The 25,999-nt window shown below is 41.7% G+C and overlaps 1 protein-coding gene across 1 annotated transcript in view; it reads left to right on the plus strand.

Moving 5' to 3' along the window:
• Window positions 1–20,748, plus strand: part of SKOR2 (SKI family transcriptional corepressor 2) — a 53,337-nt gene extending 32,589 nt beyond the window's left edge. The window contains 5 exon segments of the mRNA XM_087958643.1: window positions 5,535–5,600; window positions 6,029–6,127; window positions 13,225–13,292; window positions 17,831–17,896; window positions 20,635–20,748. Coding sequence (XP_087814769.1) covers window positions 5,535–5,600; window positions 6,029–6,127; window positions 13,225–13,292; window positions 17,831–17,893 — 296 coding nt within the window. The 3' untranslated portion in view covers window positions 17,894–17,896; window positions 20,635–20,748.
• The last annotated feature ends 5,251 nt before the right edge of the window (window positions 20,749–25,999 follow it).

The following is a 25,999-nucleotide window of genomic DNA, read 5'->3' on the forward strand; positions in this document are numbered from 1 at the left end:
ATAAATCATAAGATGCAGAAATATTACGTATCAAAACTATTACACACAAATACAAAAATATTAAGTTTCAAAATATTATGGAGGGAATTATTAATGGGATTGGAGGTGTTGCTTAATTTCTTACGTGCCATGTTATGATAAGCTAAAGACTGAGTAAAAATAAGGAGCAAGAGGTCCTTGGTGCTCTCTGAGCCGGTTGTTTTCTTGCAGACATTTCATTTGCCAAATTAGGTGGACACTGATGACTTCACCTCGTTTGAGTAACGAAATATCTGCAAGAGAAAAACCAAGCTCAGAGAGCACCAAGGATCCCATAGTTCAACTCTGGGCTATGAATATTCTCCTTTGTTGAAATTAGAAACGCCGTTCTGGATATTTATCATCCATCTGTCTGCCCTATTTATTTGAGATCGGTTACATCGAGTCATACAGAAATATATCCGAGAGTTTGCAAAATCTTTAATTCTACTTAGATGGTAGTAAGCTTTTAAGGGCCAGGGACTACTGCAAGAGACACAACTGATGCTTTCAAAAGCTTACAGAGTCATAACATATTCTCCCTCTCTTTTTCTGTTTGTCGAATCATCATCCCATTTTATTTCAAAGGTGCTTTTTTTTCTTCTGTGTGGTTTTTCCCTTGAGGTGGAAGAAGAAAATGTTTCACTTCTTATCCAAAAAGCTTCATCAGTTTATCTGCAAAACACTTTCCTCTTTTTCCTCAAAGGAAAAAAATAATAGTCCAGGTGCCTTTTGAAGACGAAAAACTATGACCTGGATGACTGAGAATCTCCACAGATACCCCAAATCATATTTTGTGCAGCCGGCATAGACTGAGATAGTCATTTGCTTTTGGGAGATTGAATGCATGTTCTGCCTGTTGTCTCATTCCTGTTCTCCAACTCTACAAGACAAATAATGTTATCTTGTAAATAGTCCGGTAGCACATGAACAACTACTGCATTTATTATGACATGATGAACTCTTATAAGGCAGAATCCACTGCGAGTTGCAAAACCAAAGTGCCATAGGAGTGAGCTGCCCAGAGTTGCCAAAAACTGTGAGATGGACAGCATATAAATTTACTAAGTAATAATAAGTAATAACAGTAATGTTCAAAGGCAATGTAGAAGGAGACATATAGTAGACCTCGACTATTCATTTAACGACAATTCAAAGTTACAACAACGCTGAAAAAGCACTCACACTTACAACCGTTGCAACATCCCCACGGCCGTGTGATCAAAATTCAGATGCTTGGCAACTGACTCATATTTATGACCGTTGCTTTGTCCCTGGGGGAGGGGTGTCACGTGATCACCTTTTGAGACGTTCTGACAAGCAAATTCAATGGGGAAGCCAGATTCACTTAACAACCATGTTGCTAACTTAACAACTGCAGTGATTCACTTAACTATTGTGGCAAGAAAGGTTGTAAAATGGGGCAAAACTCACTTAACAACTGTCTTGTTTAGCAGTTAGACTCAACTACCTGTATCACCTGAACACTCTCACTACAGAGATATCCCGTTTGGGCTACAAATATCTTATGGCTGCTAGATGGCAGCCCAGATACACGAGATCCTTACTGTAATTATTTGCTGCCCTCTAGTGGTTGTGTATCTTTTTGCAGTTCAGATCTTAAATCCTTATTGGATTCCTAGTTTTTAGTCATGTTGGAAATCTGACAGAGACTCCAAGACTGAAGAAACCTCGAGTATGCAACGTTAGGAATTGTGTGACCAATAAATCTGATTTGGTAGAATTCAGCATCTTAAATATTGATTTATGTATCTAATGAGCTCACGTGACAAGAGACTCCACATTAATTAAAGCCAGTAGAAAACAGATAGTATGTACTTTATGACTTAGGAAGGCACACTGAATTGTTCAGCCCTTTGCAAAATTATAGTAAACACTATAGATATGGCCCTCCTTCTACGTATCTTAAATAACACTGAGTAAATTTATTTCTTTGTTATGTTCCCTACCTCTTTTCTCCATTAAAATGGGTTTTCTATTCCTAGGATCAAGCACTGGATTTCTTGGGGCTGTGGATCCCAGAATTCCTAGCTATCATCAGCAAAAGATAACTGGAATTTGGAGAATTAACCCCACAAAGTGTTGCTTAACTTTTAGACAGGTGGACTTCAACTCCATGGCTGGTTGAGGAATTCTGGGAACTGAAATCCACCCGTCTTAAAGTTGACAAGGTTGAAAAAACACTGGTCCCTGGGCTGGTAGGATCTGGTTGAGAACATCTAGTAGTAGCCACAATAATGTTTTGCTATTAGACTACAATACAGGCATAAGTCCTTGACTTATGACCACAAATGAGCCAAGATTTCAGTTGCTAAGCAAGGCAATTGATCAGTGAGTTTTGCCCCATTTTACAACCTTTCTTGGCACAGTTGTTAAGTGAATCATTGCATTTTCAAGACAGTAACACAGTTGTTAAGTGAATCTGGCTTTCCCATTGACTTCTCAAAGGTCACAAAAGGTGATCACATGACCCCAGGACATTGCAACTGTCATATATATTAGACCCTTGCCAAGCGCCTGGTATTTGATCACATGACCATGGAAGATGCTGCACTGGTCATAAGTATGAAAAATGGTTGTAAAGACACTTTTTTCAGTGCCATTATACTTTTGAACGGTCCCTGAACAAATGGTTGTATGTCCAGGAGTACTTTTACATTCAACCAAAGGGAAATTTTTGGAGAATGTACCTTGGACCAATTATTGTTTGGTGTGATAGACAGTTCCGTGCTGCTTCAAAAATTAGACAGTTGTATTTTTCTCCACGGTTATCCTTTGACGTGAGGTTCTTCTAACCCCTTGTGAATCTTTTCCACCTGAAAGAAGGAAGATGTTAATTGAGGCTTTGGGAGACAGGAAGGAAATTTCATATCTTTCATATTCATTGAAATATGAGCCACCAACCCATTAACAACTTCCAGTTGATTAAGCATCTTCCTTTTAATTACTCCATCAATTATATTTAAATATATATTACTGAACTTCAAGAGGAATGCCATCTCATATCATGAAGTGATGGAAACATAAGATCATTTTAGAATTTAATAAACAAAGCAGGCATCCGTTATTAAAAGAAAAAACAGAGCAATATAGAGTAATTGTTGATCATTTCCTTTCATTTATAATAGTAACACATTAGAGATAGCTTCTCTTGATGAGCCAAAATATGTTTATGACTGACAGCAACAGTAACTAACATTGGCCTTCACCAGTTATTCAGACTCTAATGGATTAATCCACCAATTTAATTAATAAAAAAACTCTAGTCTTAATGGTACTGTACTGAACAGTCTGCTTACATCTGCCAGAAGTCCTTGGCTTACAACCATTCATTTAGTGATTGTTCAAAGTTACAACAGCAGTGAAAAAAAACACTTAGTCCTCATGGTTATGAACATCCCAGCATCCCTCAAAATTTGGTTACAGAAAACCAGGGTAAATGGTTGCAATTTCTGGTCTTCTCAGCCAACATCCAACCAGCAAAGTCAATGGGGGATGCCAGATACGCTTAATGACCACATTATTCACTTAATAACTGCAGGATTTGCTTAAGAACCATGGCAAAAAGATGTGAAATTGGCCACAAGTCACTTAACAACTAGTTAAGGACTATCTTCCATATATCCAATATTATAACATTAGAAAGAAGAAACTGCTGCAGATTATCTCAAACTAGGTTTCAGTCTTGAGCTGGTTGTTTAGAATTAAGTCTCTATTCCATAATAGACAGACAGACAGACAGACAGACAGACAGATAGAAGAGAGATGATAGTTAATAGGTAGGGATAGATAGACAGATATTGATAGATGATAAAGAGAAATAGATAAGACGGACAGGTATCTGTCACTATCTGTCTGTCTACCTATCTATCAATCTATCTATCTATCTATCTATCTATCTATCTATCTATCTATCTATCTATCTATCTATCATCTCTTAATAAAATGGGAAAAATAGATAAGCAAATTATATTTAGCAAAAATTAAAATACCCAAAATAGCTGCAAAGGAAAAAAAAGAAAAGAAGAAAAGGAATTATTCGGTTTCTAATAACTTGCACAACCACTAATGTGCCCTATTTTAGACATTTAAGCCTAACCACTAGAACTTTGCTTGGAATTGTATTTGCCCTGCTGTGTGATGTTATTGTATGAAGAATAACCATCCTTGCTTACATTTTCAGTTAAAATTTCTATTGTGTATTTATACTGTTAGTTTTTACATTGTTGTCTGTTCTTCAAGTATAGGTTCCCAGTAGAATATTAACTGAATCTTTCTTCCAATATTGAGCAAAATTTATTTTTGCTACTACAAGCACAGATCTTATTAAATTGTTATATTTCTTGTTGGTTTTTTTCCTGAAATTTCACCTAAGAATGTTTTGGTTTCTCTTTGAAGGGTGTAAATCTTTTATCTATCCTGGCTGCCTCCGTGGCCATTTTGAAATTCCCCCTGTAGAGATCTTTGCCACTTAAGATGGATTCTGCAAAAAAATATATATATGCATGATTTGCATGTTGCCCTCTGGAGTTATACAGAGTTGGATTAAACAGAACCAGCATTTCTGAGCATGTTTTGCTATTTCACAAGAATGCAATATGATATATTGGGAGAAAAAGATCAGACGATTTAAGCCGGTGGTCACAATTGTGTGATCAAAATTTAGCTACTGTCTTAATTATTTTGAACCCTTCCCAAGGACTACTATAAACACTTTACCTGATCAAATGTAGCCTGATGCATGGTGCAAATAAATAAGAACAGAATAGATGGGATGGGATGGGATGGGATGGAATGGAATAGAATAGAATAGAATAGAATAGAATAGAATAGAATAGAATAGAATAGAATAGAATAGAATAGAATAGAATAGAATAGAATAGAATAGAATAGAATAGAATAGAATTCTTTATTGGCCAAGAGTGATTGGACACACAAGGAATTTGTCTCTGGTGCACCAGCTCTCACTGTACATACATGTACGAACAATAAAGTGATATATCATAGATCATAGCTACAATCATTAATCATAAAATACAACAAGTGATAAATCATACCAATAGGAGATGGTAGTAAGAAAGATGAGAAGATGAGAAGGATAATAATAATACAGCCTACTACCTTTGGGCCTAAGACAGTGCACAGGGAATTAGATGTTTAGCAGGGCGATGGCATGCGGGGGAAAAAATCTTCGGGTCTAATTGTTTTGGTGTGCAATACTCTATAGCAGCATCCTGAGGGGAGAAATTGAAACAGTTTATGTCCAGGACATGAGGGGTCTGTAGATATTTTCTCAGCCCTTTTTCTGGTTCATTGCAGTGTACAGATCCTCAGTGGAAGGCAGGCTGTTTGCAGTTGTTTTTTTTCTGCAGTCCTGACTATCCTCTGAAGTCTGTGAAAGTCCTGTTTGGCTGCTGTGCCAAACCAGACAGTTATAGAGGAGCAAATGACAGACTCAATAATTCCTCTATAGTAATAATTCTCTTTTCATTCAGGTGACCCAATCCAGGAAACCAGCGCACCCCATTCTTTGAAAAAGGACATGGAAAACATGGGAAAAGGTAAAAAAGGTGGGGGATTTTTATAAAGATAAATAGATACAAATCTCCTAGTGAGGCTGACTTTTGTTTTAGCGGAATATCAAGACAATTAAGGGTAATATATGTTTTTTACTCCCAACCATATTTTAAGCTTGACAAGCAACATATGAATAATATATGGACCTTTTGTGTGGCTATAATTGAGATTAATGCATATGTATCAATCAATACACGACACTGGGCTATAATACTTTAAAATAATATATTGCATTGATTTGTATTCATGGATTTCTGCACAGAACCTATCCAAAGCTGCTCAAGGCATGGTGCAGCCACCCTTAAGCTGCCAAAAATATTTTTCCTTTGTAATTGTGAATGTTCGGTCTTAAGAGTCAGTATGCTCACAAAATTATTTCTTTTTTCTTTTTTCTTTTCCCTCTTTGGTCTAGAAGAACTTCAGAAGGTCTTGTTTGAACAGATTGATTGGCGCAGGAGGCTTGAACAGGAATTCCAAGTGCTCAAAGGAAGCACCTCATTCCCAGTTTTCAGTAAGGTTTTGTCTTTTTAATTCATTTAACTTGAGATAATGCTGAACTACAACACCCAAAAGCCCCAGCCAATGAGACCAATAAAGGGATGATCAGACATAGATCTCATATCATCAGACACAGATCTAAACTAACCATTTTGAGTGCTGCAGTCACATTTCTAGGAATATTCGCACAAGTCATGTGAAATCACGTGAAGTACTAGTACCGCTTTATGAAATCTTAGTAAGACCATACTTGGAATACATCGTCCAGTTTTAGTCACCACATTACAAAACAAGATGTTGAGACTTTGGAAAAAGTGCAGAGAAGAGCAACTAAGATGATTAGGGGACTGGACTGGAGACTAAAACATATAAAGAACAGTTGCAGAAATTGGGTGTGTCTAGTTTAATGAAAAGAAGGACTAGGGGAGACAGGATAGCAGTGTTCCAGTATTTGGTGGGGCTGCCACAAAGAAAAGGAGAGGACCGTCTTATTTTCCAAAGCACAAGAAGCCAAGACAAGAAACAATGGATGGAAACTAATCAAGGAGAGAAGCAACGTGGAATTAAGGAGAATCTTCCTAATAGTGAGGATAATTAACCGTTGTAATGGCTTGCCTTCAGACTTTGTGGGTGTTTCATCACTAGAGGTTTTTAAGAAGAGATAAGACAGCCACCTCTCTGAAATGGTATAGGATCTCCTGCTTGAACAAGGGGTTGGACTAGAAGACCTCCAAGGTACCTTCCAGTTCTATTCTGAATGGATTGAATTTAAAAAAAAAATATGTGTGTTATTTCAAAAAGGGATACACTCAAACAGACTCTCCCTATAATAATTGGGATAATATGATAGTGAATGTGAACTGGAGAAAATCATAATACAAAGATCTGTAAATAGAAGTAGAACAACTGTGGGGAAAAGAAAGCAAAGGTAGTACCAATAACGATACGTGACTTGTGTACCATCCCAAAACATCTAGAAAACCACTTGAAAAACATTGGCATTGCAAAATATCATCATTGGTCAATTTAAAAAGGTAGTTTTACTTGGAACAGCTTACATCCTCCAACAATATCTTTAATAATACTTTACAGGGTTGTGTGTTGAGTCCCTTGCTTTATACTCTTTATGTGCATGACTGCATTCCCACTCACGCTAGTAATACTATTACTAAATTTGCAGATGATACAACAGTGGTGGGACTCATCTATGGGCGGGGGGGAATGAGTCTGCCTATCGAGATGAGGTGGACCGGTTGCTTTCATGGTGTGGAGACAATAACTTGGTCCTCAATACCAATAAGACCAAGGAGCTTATAGTGGACTATAGAAGGAACAGATCAGACATCCAGCCCTTGCTTATCAACGGAGACTGAGTAGAGCAAGCGGCCAGTTTTAAGTTTCTGGGTGTTACCATAAAAGAGGACCTGACCTGGGGTGCTCACATTGCAGCCCTGGTCAAAAGGGCCCAGCAGAGATTATACTACCTGAGACTTCTCAGGAAACAACAACTGAATGGAAATGCTGGTGACCTTCTACCGCTGCTCCATAGAGAGCATTTTAACATACTGCACCTCTGTATGGTTTGCCAGTTGCACAGGGGCAGATAGGACAGCACTCCAGAGGGTTAAAGTCATTGCCCAGAAGATCATTGGTTGCCTTCTCCCCTCTTTGGAAGAGCTTTATAACTCCCGCTGCCTTAAGAAAGTTCAAAACATTCTCAAAGATCCATCTCATCCTGGGAACCCTTTTTTTGAACTATTACCATCTGGCAGATGGTACAGGATAATAAAAACAAGGACAAATAGGCTGAAAAACAGTTTCTATCCCAGGGCAGTAGCTCTTTTGAATTCTGCTGTATAGTGCAGTTTTGGTTCGGTGTCGGGGATTTTCGGTTCAATGTGTGGAGGGTGAAGGATGTGTGTTTGTGTTTATTTTCATGGTCATGATGTGCACTGAAGATGGTGTTTGATTTCATTGTACGAGGTGCAATGACAATAAACTAAACTAAACTAAATACCATCAAAGATACATGTTTCTCTGTCCCAGATCCTTGGAAAGGACTTGATAGGTAGATAAAAATGCCCAATCCGGTCTAAACATCTAGCTGACTGTGTGACAAACCATAATCCCTTAGGAACACAGGTTGTCCAGAGTATTAAAACATCCTATTTGAGATCACTGGAACCTCCAGCCAAGAGTAACAGAGTTGGAAGAGACCTTGGAGGTCTTCTAGTCCAACTCTCTGCTAAAGCAGGAGGCCCTCTACCATTTCAGACAACTGGCTGTCCAGTCTCTTCTTAAAACCTCCAGTGATAGAGCATTACAAGTTCTGAAGGCAAGCCACTGATTAATTGTTCTCACTGTCAGGAAATTTCTCCTTAATTTTAAGTTAGTGCTCCCCTTGATTAGTTTCCACCCATTGTTTCTGGTCCTGCCTTCAAGTGCTTTGGAGAATAGGTTATGGCAGCCCCTGAGATATTGGAACACTGCTATCATGTCATCCCTAGTCCTTCTTTTCATTAAACTAGGCATACTGAATTCCTGCCACTGTTCCTCATATGTTTTAGCCTCCAGTCCCCTAATCATCTTGGTTGCTCTTATCTGCACTCTTTTCAAAGTCTCAACATCTTTTTGGAAGAGTTTCTCTTCTATGTTCTTGTTTTGTTGTTGATTGGAAGCATCTTCTCCCCAGCTTAAGTGAAGCACAAAGGGAATTCTTTTCCTCACCACAATGTCACAAAAGCCATGGTGCTCAATCTTTGCCAAGGTAAAGAGAAATCCAACCAGGATCTCCCACTGGTTAATCTGGAAGAGCTAAGCAGATACAAAACACCTCCCAAAGCTTTTTTTTTCATTGTTGTCGAGGGAGGAAACATTTATTATCCGAAACCCAAGGACACAAAGAAAGCAGAAGACAATGGATCACCTGAAAAAAAGCCAAGGAACTAATTTATAGGCTCCCATTTGCTGAGTCAAGAGCCTTAAAGAGACAGTGCACCACACAGGTCAACGCAAAGATACTTTAAAAAAAAAAAGACAAGATACACAAGGTTGTTGTAAAGGTTAGGACGAGTAATGCATGTTAACCACTTTAAATACGGTATACCACATCTTTGTAGAGATAGTTGTATACACATATATGCCTGTCATATATGTCTCCTTCCAGGGAAAGGAATGTGATGCAGGAGTGCAGAAAAGAAGAGAAAGCCAAAGAAAGATAAGACATGAAAAAAGAAAATAAAACTTTTTTCACACACCCCCGCCCCCCCAGACAAGAGCATTCATTGTATTTCTCCGTAGCTTTCTATTCTTGCAAAACATCCTGGCTCTAGATTCATCTACCATAGGGGTGGTCCAGCTTTAAAACTTGTGGACTTCAACTCCCAGAATTCCCTAGACAACATGACTGGCTGGGGAATTCTGGGAGCTGATGTCCACAAGCCTTTAAGAGTCCAAAGTTGGACACCCCTGATCTACCACTTCATGCGTTGCTTTTTTTCCTTTAATCTTCCCATCTTTTCGTTTCTGAGGGTCTCCTCAACCTCATCTTAGTGTGATTTTTCTCCCTCTCCCTCTCAACTCTTTCACTCTTCCTCTGTGTAATGGTGCTGCAATTCAACCCTCATTCTCTCCATATGACCAAAACACATCAGCCTGTTGATTCCATCCCGGAAATTCATTTTTATATACAGTCCACTTTCATGCTGAACTCATTCATCCTGCTTGGGCGGGGAAGGGGGTTGGACTAGATGACCTATAAGGTGCCTTCCAACTCTGTTAATCTGTAATCTGTAATCCTTGGTCCTTGTATTATCACACACACTTATTAATTCAGATAGCCCTTGACTTAACAACCACTATTCAATCAGAACTTTTTTTGCTCAACGTGTTGACTGCTTTTTCTTCTTTTTTCTTTTATATATATATACATATATACATACATACATACATACATACATACATACACACACATATATAAATTTGTAAAAGGGGAGGAAAATTCATTGCTTTTTCTCTTCTTTCAGCACTCAGCCAGGTTGGACTCTACACGTTAGATGTTAAATTTAATTTACCACTTTTTCCTCCCTTTTTGTACACTATTTCTTGTCGTTATGGTTGAATGGTTTTTTTTTTTTTTTTTTGCTAATTTTGTTTGTTTTACTGTTCTGTATTTTATTCTCTATGATAAAACAATACATTTATATATATAAAAAACAACTTCCTTTGCTAAGCACGGAGGTTATTCAATGAGGTAGGCCTGATTTGACAACTTTTTTTTGCCATGGTTGTTAAGTGAATCACTGCAGTTGTTAAGTGAATCGGGTGGTCGTTAAGCGAATCTGGCTGCCCCCCCCCCTTGACTTTGTCAGAAGCTCCCTAGGAAGGTTGCAAATGACAATCCCATCGTAAATTGTTAATATTTTTAAATTTAGTAGCTGGAGCTGTGGGGTTGTACGATGAGCCAGAACACACAGTTATAGTTGATTGACTGGAGAGGGGTGGCTCCTGCGGGAGGCAATCTGCACTGTGATTGGTTGCTGTGGGTGTGGAGGGGGAGGTTCCCTTTTTTCCCGCCTTTTTCTTCTGGGTCCTCTGCGGGCACTGAGATTTACCTCATGATGCTCCTGTTTCCTTAACGATCTAGTTTGATGCAAAATATATTTCTCTATTTAAAGCTACAAGTCTCGAACTTCATTTGAATACCTGCTGCCCGATTTCCTGACATAAATGGCTGTTTCCCAAACACGCACATTTTGATTAGATAACTGTGAGGCTGATGCAAGTGTCATAAGTGTGAAAACTGATCATAACTTACTTTTTGTAACTGTGAACGGTCATTAAACAAATGGGCATAACTCGAGGACTACCTACGTGTGTCATCGAAGCGCCAATTTCTAGCAATCACATTTCCAGATCAGTGATGGCTAACCTTTTCAGCACCAAGCCAAAGCATGCACATGTGCATCCCCAAAATGCAGTGTGCATGCATCCCCTGTGCATGTGCCCGGCGCATGCTCACAAGTCCTCATGCATGCACTCATGTCTTCTGGGCATGCACACACATCCCCCACGCATGCACCCTGCCCCATGCATGCACTCCACCCCCTCACATGCGTCTCCCGCATGCATGGCAGAGGCCCGAAGACCAGCTGGCCGATGAGAGGCACGCAGCAGAGTTGAGGTGATGGCTCGTGTGCCCACAGAGGGGGCGGTGTGTGCCATCTCTGGCATGCATGCTATAGGTTTGCCATCACAGACATAGATAGTTCCTTTCCATAAAGATTTATCCTTAAAACTATCCCTTCAAGTCTTCCAATAGTGTAATTTAGTATCAGCTGGCTGTCAGGACTCCAACAAATCCACCCCCATTCAAATCATAAGTCTCTAGCCGCATCAGAGAAAAGAAAATTGATTTATTAGAAGTGGACATGTTGGTGTTGGCTGGATGCAGCCGATACTAAATTACATCATTCATTTCCCCCTTGACCCTGGTCTCCCCCCTCCATCCCCTGGATGTGTATTCTCCAATGGGATACATCCATCCCCAAGAGTCTGGGTGATTATCTAGGCACTTAAGGAATGCACTGTTTTCCCCCACTCCCTTTTTCTGGCAGCTAAAAAGACCAAAGGAGTATCTTTTTAGTCGACAGGTGCCTTCATCACCTCTGTAATTGAGTTCATCCACCTCACTATTGGTCCTCCTCTTCTTCTCCTTCCTTCCACCTTTCCCAGCAGGAGAGCCTTCTCAGTCATCTAAGTCATGTTGTCCCAAAGGTGCTTTTTCAAAAGGCACCTGGATTTTGTTTCTCCATGAAGATGTTTTGCTTCTCACCCAAGACACTTCTTCACTACTTCAGAACTGTTCTTCAGAACCGAAGGAAGCTTCTTGGATGAGAAGTGAAACAACTTCAAGGAAAAACAAAGTCAAGCTGCCTTTTGGAAAATGGTTTGAGCCTAGCTGTTTGTGCCTTGAAGCGAGAACTCTAGGTTGACATGGGATTATCAAATTATATTTATAATATAAGATACATGAAAAGCAGATTTAAAAAAATGTTCTTTCACATATCTGCTGCCTCCAACTTGATTAGGCTACCAAGTCAGCTGCAAATATCTGGATAACTACCAGAACACAGCTAGAAATGATATATCATAATCAACTTGAATTTTGAAGCCCACATCTGGTAGCTTTAGATGTGGTGTCTCCAAGAGATGGAATTATAATTCCTGTTATTCCTAAATTACAGTACAATACTGCAAATATAAAACAGATAGTCCTCACTCGTTCAGCGACCATTCAACATTGCTGAGCAAGTGGTACTTATGACTGGTCCTCAAACATGCCACCATTACAACACCCCTGTGTTCACATGATCATGATCCACATTATTGGCACTTGCAACAGTTGCAGCTTCTCTTGATCTTGTTATTGGCATTTGCGATCTTTCCTCCCGGCTTCCAGCAAGTAAAATCAATGGAGAAGCCAGCAGGAAATGTTGTAAGTCGCTCAGATAAGTCTTCCCCACATGGTGGAAACCACTGCAGGTCCAACATCGTTCACCATGCCACTGTAGCCACCCATGTACCTTCCGCCACCCAGCAGCACTTATCTCTCTGTAGAACGGCTTGTGGACCTGCTGGGACTTACAACTTCCTGCTGGCTTCCCCAGTGACTTTGCTTGTTAGAAAGTGGAAGAAAGTTTCAAGGAGGGCCTTTGTTTAAGGAATCATGATTCACTCTTAATAATGGCAATGCGGAGTGCCTGGAGCTTGCTACTGTTAAGCAATGCAGTCATGTGACATCATGCTTTATCGCCACATTGCTCAGTGACAGAATTTCCACCCCCAATTACCATCATTAACTGAGGACCACCTGTATACAGACTGAGGATAATTGCTTAAATATTTTATTTCATGTAAGATAACAGACTTCCTACAATCTTAACACCACTGCACATCCAGATCTGCTCTTTTTTTTCAGCCATCTTTTTTTTTCCAGTGCAAAATTATCAGAGAGTAACAAACTGCAGCTTTTTGGGGGGTGAATTGGTAGCGTCTAACAAGAAAATTTTTCATGTACTTTTTTGTTTTTGTCCTTTTCTTTTTGCACAGATAATTTTCAAGATCAGATGAAGCGGGAGTTGGCCTACAGAGAAGAAATGGTTCAACAATTACAGATTGTAAGATTCTCCCTCTGCTGAGTGGCTTTGGATTAAAAATGCCCTCGTCTGATAGCTTAGCCCAGATGTCTATGAATATCTGCCCTGGTTGGAACAAAGGAATTTGGGATTTTCTCTTTTCATGCAGAGCATTAGGGTTCCTTTGATTATTTTCTGTCTTCGAGATGATCTTGACTCTCGGCAACTGCCTGCAATTTTTCTTGGCCACCTTGTCAGAAGTAGTTTGCCATTGTCTGCTTTTCAGGGCTGAGAAAGTGGGATCGTGCCAAGGTCATCCAGCATAAAGTGGAACTAGAACTCACTGTCTCCCAATTTGTACCTTGGTGCCGTAACCACTATATTTAGCCCTCAACCTATGACCTTAATGCGGTCCAGAATTTCCATTGTATGTCATGGAATGTTTTACCAGTTACTAGGATTTCAGGGCAGTTTCTGCAAAAAAAAAAATCCCCATAGACTCACTTTACGACTGCCATGTTCGCTTTACAACTGCCCCATTTGTTTAAATGACCACCACAAAAAATGGTCATAAAATTGAATTGAGTCACTCATAAGTCGAGTCACTCACGTGACCAATCCAATTTTAGATTTTTGTGTGTGTGATGGTCATTAAGTAATTGAGGCAGTTGTAACGTGAACATGATAGCTGCAAAGCAAGTCCATACATTTCTATGGGGATTCTTTTTGGAGAAACAGCCCCAAAATCCTGGAAATTGGTAAAACATTCCATCACTCTTCCTTTCATGAATCAAGGCAGAGTTAGTTTGGTCTAGTGATTAAAGCAGCAGGCTAAAAACTAGGAGACTGTGAGTTCTAGTACTACCTCAGGCACCAAAGTTGGCAAGGTGACTTTGGGCCAATCACCAGGAGACGGTGAGTTCTAGTCCCACCTTAGGCACCAAAGTTGGCAAGGTGACTTTGGGCCAATCACCAGGAGACGGTGAGTTCTAGTCCCACCTTAGGCACCAAAGTTGGCAAGGTGACTTTGGGCCAATCACCAGGAGACGGTGAGTTCTAGTCCCACCTTAGGCACCAAAGTTGGCAAGGTGACTTTGGGCCAATCACCAGGAGACGGTGAGTTCTAGTCCCACCTTAGGCACCAAAGTTGGCAAGGTGACTTTGGGCCAATCACCAGGAGACGGTGAGTTCTAGTCCCACCTTAGGCACCAAAGTTGGCAAGGTGACTTTGGGCTAATCACCAGGAGACGGTGAGTTCTAGTCCCACCTTAGGCACCAAAGTTGGCAAGGTGACTTTGGGCCAATCACCAGGAGACGGTGAGTCCAACCTTAGGTATGAAAGCTGGCTGGGTGGCTTTGGGCCGGTCCTTCTCTCTCAGCCCAGCCCACTCACAGGGTTGTTGTTGTGGACAAAATAGGAGAAGTAAGGAGTATGAGGTATGTTCGCCACCTTGAGTTACCTATAGAAGTAATCACGGTGGGATAAAAAAAAAATCCAAGATAAATAAATGTTACTCCCAAGAAGAGTTTCAGCTGATGGTTTGGCCAGCTTACCGTCAAAGATCCAAAAACCAGCTGAGCTTTTCTGTAGTCATCAGACCAAGAAGCAGTAGATCTGTTTGGCCAACCATGGGAGATGCCTCCTGCCCCACCAACTGTCTTCAGTTTCTGTGTAGTGCTGTGAGTGTCCACAGAAACCTAACAAGACAAAATTTCCTTGAAGAGGAGCTTGATTGCACACCCACCCACACAACTCCCTGTACTTTTCTTGCCAAGGTGATAGAAGGGTTTCAAGCTAGAATAGGCTTTTTAAGGCAACCCAATCTCCCAGTGCCCTCTGCTGCTTTCTTTTTATTATTGCACCCACCCAGCAGCTCAGTAGGGGACCCCATTACTATCTACAATTACAATAAACCTCAATTAGGAGAATCTTTTTCCATTTTTCTTCTGGGTTTGTAAAGAAACTTATTTTACTGCTTTCTGGTGGATTGATCTCCTTGACTTACATACACGCTACTATTTCTTCCTCCTATTTTCCCGATATGTGAGATGGGTTAGCTGAGAGAGTTATTGGCCCAAAGTAACACAGATGGTGTTTATGCCTAGCGGGGGACTAGAACTCAGAGTCTCCTGGGGATTGGCCCAAAGTCACCTTGCCAACTTTCGTGCCTAAGTTGGGACTAGGATTCACCGTCTCCATCCAGTTTTCCTGCCAAGTTGGGACTAGAATTCCCGGTCTTCTAATTTCTAGCCTGGTGCACTAACCACTAGACCAGTGGTGGCTAACCTTTTGGGCTCCAGAATGCAATGCACCCCCCTTTCCACGCCCCCTGTGCATGCATGCGCAATTCCCACCACCACCATCCTTACCTGCTACTGCGCCTCACAGCTGATTTTTTTGGCTGGTTTGAGGCCTTTTTCGGCCTCCCAGAGGCTTGGGGAAAGCCTCTGCAAGGCTTTTCAGGCCAAATTATAGGCCCGTTTCGTCACTTCCGGTATTACAGGAAGTGATGAAACAGGCTTATAATTCATCCTGAAAAGCCTTGCAGAGGCTTTCCCAAGCCTCTGGGAGGCCGAGAAAAGGCCTCAAACCAACTGAAAAAAAATCAGCTGTGAGGTGCGCGCATGTGCAGTGAGGTACGTTTGCCTGCGGCTCACGTGCCAGCACAAATGGCTCTGCGTGCCATGGGTTCGCCATCATGGCACTAGACCAAACTGGCTCTCATTGACATCCCAAAACATCCCCTTTCCTAGGTCAATGGGAAATGGGTCACTGGGCCTTTCTCCTTGACTGCTCTTCCCTTGCCAACAGAGAATCAAGATCTGTCAGCTGGGGCTGCAAAGAATGATGTGCGCAGAGGGTGTGAGAAAATACGTTAATAGAACATCTTTTTGCCTGCTGCTGTATGTTAGCCTTTCACCGTCTCCACTAAGAGAGCATTATGCTTTATTCCTGCCTGCATAGGTTGCTGTATCCCTAGGAGTTCAAGCTAGCACAGATGGTGCTTGTCATGTTTTTATCCTCACAACAAAGGCTTGCCATGTTGAAGCGGTGCTTTGTTCAATGACTCTTTGTAGCCATGGCGCATATATTTGCTTTTTCAATGAAGAGAACTAGGCACAGAACCTGGCCATCTCTGTGACATTCTCACCGGTTAAGTTAGCTTGACTCCGTGCATGACTAGGCCTGTTTGGGGCTGAGTACAACAACATCCTGAGAATTAATTGATTGGGCCAGCTGATCTTATCAGGCTTCTCCCGGCACATGAACCCCCTCATTAAACCAGTTAGGCAGGTTGTAGGGACAAAGTCAATTGGTTGTAAAAAGGCGGAAGAGTGATTGCAATTTGTTTCCTCTCGGATCTAGTGGAAAATATCAGAACCGGGCTGACAAAATCCAAACAGTGGTTACAGTAGATGGCAACAAAAATTGGGAATTCAGGTGTGCTGCTGCCATCTAGTGGCTGTACAGAATCTTGCAGACTAGATTTAGTTGCTCTCTCTGTGTGTGTGTGTGCGTGTGTGTGTGTGTGTGTGTGTGTGTGTGTAGTGCAATGGTATTGGTAGCTTTTATGATGTGGACTTCAATTCCCAGATATGTACCAACTCCCAGATATGGACTTCAACTCCCAGAATTCCCCAGCCAGCATACTGGCTGGGGAATTCTGGGAGTTGAAATCCACACTCCTTAAACTTGCTGAGGTGGAAAAACACTGGTATATAGTGTGTTATCTGAACTTTGAGATTGGCAGAGGAGACAAGGACACAATGGTGCGCAACTGGTTCGGTGAGTGCGCACTTTGCAGGCATGTGCAGCATTCAAAAATACCCATTTTAAGCTTCAAAATTATCTTCTATGTCAGCGCTGGTGAGTAAAACAGCTAAGGTCCAGCAATCCGCTGTGCCGCGCTAATCAGCTGAGCTAAAAACAGGGAAATATAGGACAGGAAAGGGCAGGGGTGGGTGGGCAGGGCCAACTCCTCACCAGAACTACCGGTTCGTGAGAACCGGTGCGAACCAGTATTAGCCGACCACTGAGAGGACCATAAGTCATCTTTAACCTGATTTGTGAGGGGTGGAGAGAGGAAACACCATGTGAAAAGGTTCTTGATACCCTCCAGAATCATCTAGAAATTAAAACTTGGATTGAAGTACTATATTATACTTCAGGGGTGAGCGTCTATGGCCCCTTTACACCCTCAACTCCCTGAGACACCATGGTACCCAACATGACTGGCTCAGGAATTCTTGGAGTTGAAGTCCACAGGGTGTAAAGTTGCCCACTCTGTGGTACAATATTGGAACCCAGGCGTTCAATGGCATTTTGCCCCCCTGCAAATGCCATTTTACTTTAACGGAGGAACCTTTTCTCTAGGAACCATCCCTTTTGTTCGATTATATATTTACTCATTTCAAATGAAATATGTACACATTATATCTACATCCATCTTATGGTCTGCAAAATAGATACGATTGCCTTCCTACCGGGAATTTCAGATTTGTGGGTGCCTTCTTTCTTGTCTCTCCTTTCTTCGCTAACTCATTGCCGCTGAGTGAAATGTTTCTCTGTTTCCTTTCAGATCCCCTATGCAGCAAGCTTGATCAGGAAAGAAAAACTTGGCACACACCTCAGCAAAAGCTAAAAGGTGAGCTCGCACGAATAGGGGATGGGCCCCGAATATTTTTTTGCCAATGTGGCTGTTAGGTTTTTGCTATCTGTCCTTCAGGGAGATCTCTGAGGACGTGAATTTGACAATCCTGCTGCACCGTAATAAAACAAAACAGGGATCACATGATCCCCCCTTTGTGACTTTTCGGCAAGCGAAGTCAATGGGGAAGCCAGATTCACTTTACGACCATGTTACTAACCGAACAACTACAGTGTTTTAGTTACTTGGATGAGTTATGAAACAAATTGACAAACTTTGGTCCAGTTGCCATGATTTAACCTTTTTAAAATACTTTTGGCTTGAATGTTGAACTATGTCTTCGATGACATACTGCAACATTTGTTTTAAGCAGAGTCAAGGAAAAAAAGTTGCTTCAAATGTTGACACGACTGTATTTCCCTCTTATGGCCTGCAATTTAGGACAGTGAGGAACGGGGTGAATAAATTCACTGTTTTGAGAGGCACTGCTGAACAATCACAATGAAGTGATGGAGCCCATCGCTCGTGTTCCCGAGAGCTGAAATTAAAGGCACTGTCACAATTCTGTGATTTTCAGCCCTCAATCTCTCCAGAAACATTTGAATTTGACCTGCAGTCACTTTTTGTTTTGCTGACTCAGAAATGCTGAGAACAAATAGCAAAGAGAGCCATTCACTCACTGTCCTGTCCCTGGAGGGTTTTTTGTAAAAAAAACCTTCACTAGCTGGACTAAACAAAGATTTTGTCAGGTCAGACTTGATTCTTGATTATGTACCTTGGATATATCCATGCATCTTTCATAGCTGTAATATGGAATTAGATTGCCATTGCCACGTTCTCAAGTTTTGCTTAAGCCCCACTAATCTATGACCTTAGGATCTTCATGTCTAAGTACTATCTTGATATAATCCCACTTAGTGTATAATCCCTCTTGGAATACTGCATTCAGTTTTGATCACCATGATATAAAAAAGATGTCTGAGACTCGAGAAAGAGTGCAGAGAAAAGCAACAAAGATTATTAGGGGACTGGAGGCTAAAACATATGAAGAACCATTGGAGGAAGTGGGTAACTCTAGTCTAACACAGTGCTTTACAGAACCTCTAAGTCAGAGGTCTCCAACCTTGGCAACTTTAAGACTTGTGGACTTCAACTCCCAGAATTCTCCAGCCAGCTCTGCTGGCTGGAGAATTCTGGGAGTTGAAGTCCACAAGTCTTAAAGTTGTCAAGGTTGGAGACCTCTGCTCTAAGTAGTTCACAGAGTCAGCCTATTGCCCCCATCAGTCTGGGTCTTCATTTTACTAACCTAGGAAGGATGGAAGCAGGGGTGGGGGAATTCAACCGGTGTAACAACTGATTCGGTGAGCGCATGTGCGGCGTTTGCAACTCACCTTTTGCTGCAACCACTGTGTGTAAAACAGCTGACGCACGGCAATACGCTGCGCCGCACGAATCAGCGGAGCTGGAAAACCCAGAAATAAAAGCGCAGTCCAGAGCAGGGGTGCGTGGGTGGGCCCAACAGCTGATTGTCAGAGTGAACTGGTTCGCTCCCAGCTGATCGTCGGAGTTACCGGTTCCCTCGAACCGGGTCGAACCGTTAGGATCTTACCCCTGGATGGAAGGCTGAGTCAACCTTGAACCGGTGAGAATGGAGCTGCCAAACTGCAGTGTTAAGCCTGGATTCCCCAACGGGTGTTAAGGAAAACAAACTAAACAGAATGTGCAGCGAAGTCAGATAGGAAGACAGGTAAATGTGTGAGATAAGTTTTTTAGTTAACACGCAGTAAAAATACAGATACGCTTGTGCTATCAAAAATATTGTTTATTCCATTTAAGAATTATAGCATAGTCAAAATAAACGGTCCATTAGTCATATTTCAATTTCAGTCAAGTCTTGTCGGGGATACTCTATTTGCAAAGTCCGTGTTGAATAGCCAATGTCAGTTCACTTACAATAAATCAGTCCAATCTTTATATTCTCTCCGTTGAGAAAAATCAACACTCCTTCTTCTCTCTCCGTTTCAGCAAGAACGCACTCATCAATCCATTCAGTAATTAGGGATCAGTAAGCCAGAGAGAGCGAGCTGCAGTTGCCTCGCTTCTTATATAGTGCTTATACAACCACACCCTTAATTACATTCTTGCTGTTAAAGTTACACACACTTTAACTAACAAACCATGATACCATATTTATTATTTTTACCCAAACCAGTTAGGGTAAACAATGTTATCCCTAACACTGCAGGCAGTCAGCAGAAGTAGCCTGCAGTGCCGCATTCTAAGGACCAGGGGTGACATGATATCAGTCTTCCAGTCTATGAGCAACTGTCGTAAGGAAGAGGGGGTCAAACTATTCTCCAAAGCACCAGAGGGCAGGACAAGAAGCAATGGATGAAAACTAATCAAGGAGAGAAGCAACCTAGAATAAGAAGAAATTTCCTGACAGTGAGAACAATTAATTAGCTGAACATCTTGCTTCAGAAGTTGTGGGTGCTCCATCACTGGAGGTGTTCGAGAAGAGATTGGGTGGCTATTTGTCCAGAATGGCATAGGGTCTCCTTCTTAGGCAGAGGGCTAAACTAGAAGGCCTCCACGTTCTCTTCCAACTCTGTTATTCAGCATTCAGTTTTGAAGACCAGTCAAGGTTGGCTAACCTAGCTGCCCTTTAGCTGTATAGTGAGCTCCATTTGGTGGGCTCAAACCTTTCTGATGTTTCCTTTTCTCTGTCTTTCTAGCAGGACCACAAGACCCACTTGTAAGATACCACTCATCACTCCGAGTTTGGATGTATCTAGAGACTGAAGTTGGAAGGACTTGGGGCATTTCAGAAAAACAATACGGAAGAAATAAAAACGGCGCTTCTAATGTCAAGCGGCCTCAAAGCTTTACGGACAACCATAGACATTAGAAAGTAGCAGCCATTTATTAAGAACCAAAAGGGAAATGAAAGGGGGGGTAAAAAAAAACTGGAAATACATCTTGGATTTTGTTTGATGGTACCAAAGGTTGGTTCGGTGATTTTTTTAGAAGGACTCCGGAATGTGATAGAAACTGTGGAAAGGCTGTGGCCATCCAGACTGATCCACGGGCATAGGATCTCATGGTGCTTTCAATTCCAATGCTATGAAACTCATTTGGGATGTTGGCTCTTCTCCTTCGGCAGAACAATTCTTCTACAGAATGAGATCTAAACAGACCTGGGAGAGCGTCATCCCTGGACGTATTGATGGAAACGCATTAGCCATATCCGGCTCTTTGTGAAAGGGAGACCACATTACACAACAGCGCTCACAACTTCCTTCTTCTTTTTCCAAGTTCTCCCATGGTACTTTGCTTGCTGTACAAATTGAAGATGATAATCCTTCCGGAAATATTTTACAATGTACGATTGAGTGTAATTTAAAAGAAAAAAAATTATAACCACTCAGACTAAAACAAAAACAAAACAAAGGTATTTAACTCTGTTGTAGTTTCTTTAACATTCATGTGGATTAAAACAAAGTCTATAATAAAAAACTGAAAACTATACGAGGTGACAGCTTGTCCTTTCTCACAGTTCATTTCCTGCCTTGTTTGACGAACTTCTTGCCGTCTTAGTTGTGTCTCACAACTAAGGGAAATTTTGTTGGTTGCAATACTGAATACATTAGAAATGTGGGAATTTAATTCTGCCCCAAGCTCAGTAATTCGATTAACTGGCTGATCTTTGAACTGAATACAGGTAGTTCTGGACTTGCAACAGTTCATTTAGTGACCATCCAAAGTTACAAAGGTACTGACAAAAAGTGACCTGGCCATTTTTCACACTTAGAACCGTTGCAGCATCCCCATGCAAAATTCAGACACTTGGCAACTGATTCATATTTATGACGGTCGCAGAGTCCCGGGGTCACCTGGTCACTATTTGCAACCTTCTGATAAGCAAAGCCAATGGGGAAGCCAGATTCACTTAACAGCCGTATTACTAACTTAACTGCAATGATTCGCTTAAGAACCATGGCCCAAAAAAAGGTTTTAAAATGGGGCAAAACTCCATTTAAAACTGTCTCGCTTAGCAACATACATTTTCAGCTCAGTTGTGGTTGTAAGTCAAGGACTAGTTGTAAGTCACTTTCCAACTCTGGGAGACAAAGATCACCAAAACCCACAGTCTTTTTTTCCATGAAAAATCAGGCTTGTTCCATAGTGGCAATGTCCCACATATGTTGCTGGAGACTGTGCCAGCTCCTTCCATGAATTAAAACCCTTGTTCCTGGTTTTCCTCTCTCGTCTAACGAAAAGCAGGACTAGCGGGTGACATGATAGCAGTAAGTTTTTAAGAAGAGATCGGATAACCATCTGTCTGAAATGGTATAGGATTCCCTGCCTTAGAGCTCCAAGGTCCCTTCCAACTCTCTTATTCTATTTTTCTGTCTTCACATAATTTTCCCAAAGTAGGATAATTTGAGCCTGGTTGTCTGTACCTCACGTGAGAACTCTGGATTGGTTTGTTTGATGATCCATGTGTTTTTCTTGGGTGCCCATGGTATCCTCAGGGGGTTTCTCCAAGACTGTTAAGAATGTCAGAGCAAATACCGTTCTTTGTACAATCCTGATCTTCACCTAGCTCTTGCATTTGAATAGCTGCGGAGGGCCATTTTTAAAGATGGCAACTGAGCAAGGAAAAAGGGGGAGAAGTGAACAATGCCAGGGGTGTGAGGTGGTCTTGCTGTGTTTTTCTGCTTAAAATGTCTTTGTGGCTATTTTTGTGGTTAATGACAGGAGCAGATTTAAGCTAATGGAGGGAATCTAGAAATAGAGGCAGAGAATAAAGCAAGAAGGCCAGTCTCTCTCTCTCTCTTTCTCTCTCTCCCTCCCTCCCTCCTTCTCCCTCCCCATCCCTCTCTTTCTCTCTCTCTCCCCTCCCTTCTTCTCTCCCCATCCCTCTCCCTCCCCTCCCTCCCTCCTTTTCTCCCTCCCCTCTTCCTCTTCTCCCTCTCTTTCCTCCCTCCTTCTGCTTCCCTTCTTCTCTCCCCATCCTTCTCTCTCCCTCCCTCTCTTTCCCACTCTCCCTCCCTCCCTCCTTCTCCCCCACTCCCTCTCTTTCTCTCTCTCTCTCCCCTCCCTTCTTCTCTCTCCCTCCCTTCCTCCCTCCCTCCTTTTCTCCCTCCCCTCTTCCTCTTTCTCTCTTTCCCTCCCTCCTTCTGCTTCCCTTCTTCTCTCCCCATCCTTCTCTCTCCCTCCCTCTCTTTCCCACTCTCCCTCCCTCCCTCCTTCTCTCCGTTCCCCTCCCTCCCTCTCTTTCTCTCTCCCCTCTCCCTCTCTCTCCCCTCCCTCCCTCTCCCCTCCCTCTCCCTACAATCCTCTCTCTTTTCCTAAAACATTCAAGAAAGAGAAATGTCTATGAAGATATTCAATCATCCAGGTCATGGTTGTCCCAAAGCTGTTTTTCAAAAGGCAACTGGGCTTTCTTTCTTTCTTCCCCTTGAAGACATTTTGTTCCTCATCCAAGAAGCTTCTGCAGTTCTCTCACTTCTTCAGAACTGAAGAAGCTTATTGGATGAGAAGCAAAAAGTTTACAAGGCAAAAAACAAACAAACAAGAAAGTCTATTTGCCTTTCAAAAAGCACCTTTGGGATAGCCAAGGAGAGAATACTGAATACAATTAGGGAATGTGAAGTACCACTCAACAGTCAATACGGGATGCATCCTGATTTAATAGAAAACAATCTAATTCTAATAGTTTCCTCAAGGGACAGCAGTAGCAAGCTATGTTCAAGGTGAATCTGCATTTCCTCCAGTTCTGTTGAAATCAAGGGTATTGCAATGTTTTCAGGAATATTTTTAAAGCCTAGAAATTGCTGCTCTCTGACAGATAGGACAAAAAAAATGAGTGGTTATTGCAAAAATCTAGTGCGATAAGTTTGATTTAATTTACATCAAATCAAATTAATTAAGTACAATTAACAAGATGCTTCTCTCAGGTACTTAATAATCACACCCCTTTGGCACATTAAAAATTTGGTGGTAACCTTTGAAAGAACGTTAAATCTCTTTTGGTTCATTGGATCTATGGAATGTGCTTCAAAACAGCCTCTTGAGACCCAAACAAATCTGTCCAGTTCAGTTGACAAGAGATACAGTGCTGGACAGACTAAATTCAAATATTTGAGAATGCACTATAGGTAGTCCTTGAGTTACGGTCACAATTAAGCCCAATCTTTCCATTGCTAAGCGAGACAGTTGTTAAGCAGGTTTCACCTCATTTTGTGACTTTTCTCGCCACCGTTGTTAAGTTGAATCACTGCGGTTGTTAAGCTAGTAACATGGTTGTTAAGCGAATCTGGCTTTCCCACTGAATTTGCTTGTCAGAAGGTCGCAAAAGGGGATCAATGACACCGGAACACTGCAACCGTCATAAATATGAACCAGTTGTCAAGCGTCAGAATTTTGTCCTTCTGTTGATGGGGATGCTGTAAAAGTTGTAACTGTGAAAAACAGTCATAAGTCATTTCTTTCAGTGCCATTGTAACTTTGAATGGTCACTAAATGAATGGTTGTAAATCAAGGACTATCTGTGCCTGTTGTTCTTCTTAATCAAGTAAATGTAGCTCTCATTTTGGAGCAGAATACCAAACACCGGAGGATAATGGACATATATCTCTTCAGGTAGTCAGGTAGTTGCAACAGTTTGCTTAGTGTCATGCCCCTGTTGGAATCTGATTCCGAGGGAGAGGTGGAACAGCTGACAGGGAGTGGGAGTGTGGTTCCGGTGGCTGTGGAGGAAACTGGGGAAGGGCACAGTCCGGCTGGGCATTCAGAGGAAGACCCAGGCCCACCTCTTCATACTAGGACACGCAGGGAAGGGAGCAACATGGGTTACAGGGGAGAAAAAGGCCCTGATTCCCTTCATTAGCTGCAGCTGGGAAAGCAGGATAAAGAGGGTGTTTGCACACAGCTTGCTGGAAGCAAAGCGTGAATTATTTTGGTTTGTCAAGTTTTATCCGAGTTCTGGCATCCTCTCAATTGTGTGTGTTTTGCTATATTTTGAAGTCTTCAATCCCTTATCCTGCCCTGTCTCGTTAATTGCTGCAGCTTTGTGGTTTGTGTTGGTTTTTCTTTACAATTTATATGTACTTTGGGTTGGGACTGAATTTCTTCCCTTTAAAGAGTGTTCTTGGGAGAGCTTTTTCTCCAGCCGAGGATAACTGGACACTGGGGGCCAAGTTGGAGGTATTAAAGGGACTTTACCTATTTTTGTGACTGTTGCTTTTGTGCCACGTCCCAGGTCATCACAGCTTAGTGACCATTCGACGTTACAATGGCACTGAAAAAAGTGACTTATGACCCTTTTTCACACTTATGATCATTTCAGTATCTCCATGGTCATGTGAAGCCCTTTTGCGACCCTGTGAGAATTTGAATTTGAATTCTTTATTGTCATTGTACGTATATACACAGTATACATGCAACAAAATTCACATAACACCCAGAGACTAGACTCAACATGCACACACACATGACAATCCCCAAACATCCCCCCAGCTGCCAAAATTCCCCGCTCCCTAAAACACACATGCAAAGTTTGTGGGGAAGCCAGATTCGCATAACAACCGTGTTGCTAATTTAACAACTGCAGTGATTCACTTAACAAAGGTGGCAAGAAAAATCGTAAAATGGGACAAAACTCACTTAACGAATGTCTCACTTAGCAACATAAACACTGGGCTCAACTGAGGTCGTAAGCTGAGGACTACTTGTTTTTGCATCTGATTGTCCAAGCAACATGGTTGGAAAAGAAAATGCTCAACTCCTGTGAACTACATGGAAATGCACGTGAGGATTTGGCCTCGCTTAGCAACAGAAATTTTGGGCTCAATTGTGGTTGTAAATTGAGGACTACCTGTAGACCTGCTTGAAAGGCTACGTCATCAAGACACCTTACTTGAGAAATTAAGTTATGAATTAGGGTGATTATATAATATAGAATAGGTGATACCTGGCTCAGCAGTAGTAACTGAGGGGGGGATTTTGGAGTCCTAGTGGACTTGAATATATGAGCCAGCAACGTGCAGCAGCAGCCAAAAAAGCTCATACAATCATTGGTTGTATAAACAGAGG

Source organism: Notechis scutatus, chromosome 2, assembly GCF_049901735.1.
Source record: "Notechis scutatus isolate UNSWTSFEM ecotype Mainland chromosome 2, rNotScu1.2, whole genome shotgun sequence".
Taxonomy (NCBI): domain Eukaryota; kingdom Metazoa; phylum Chordata; class Lepidosauria; order Squamata; family Elapidae; genus Notechis; species Notechis scutatus.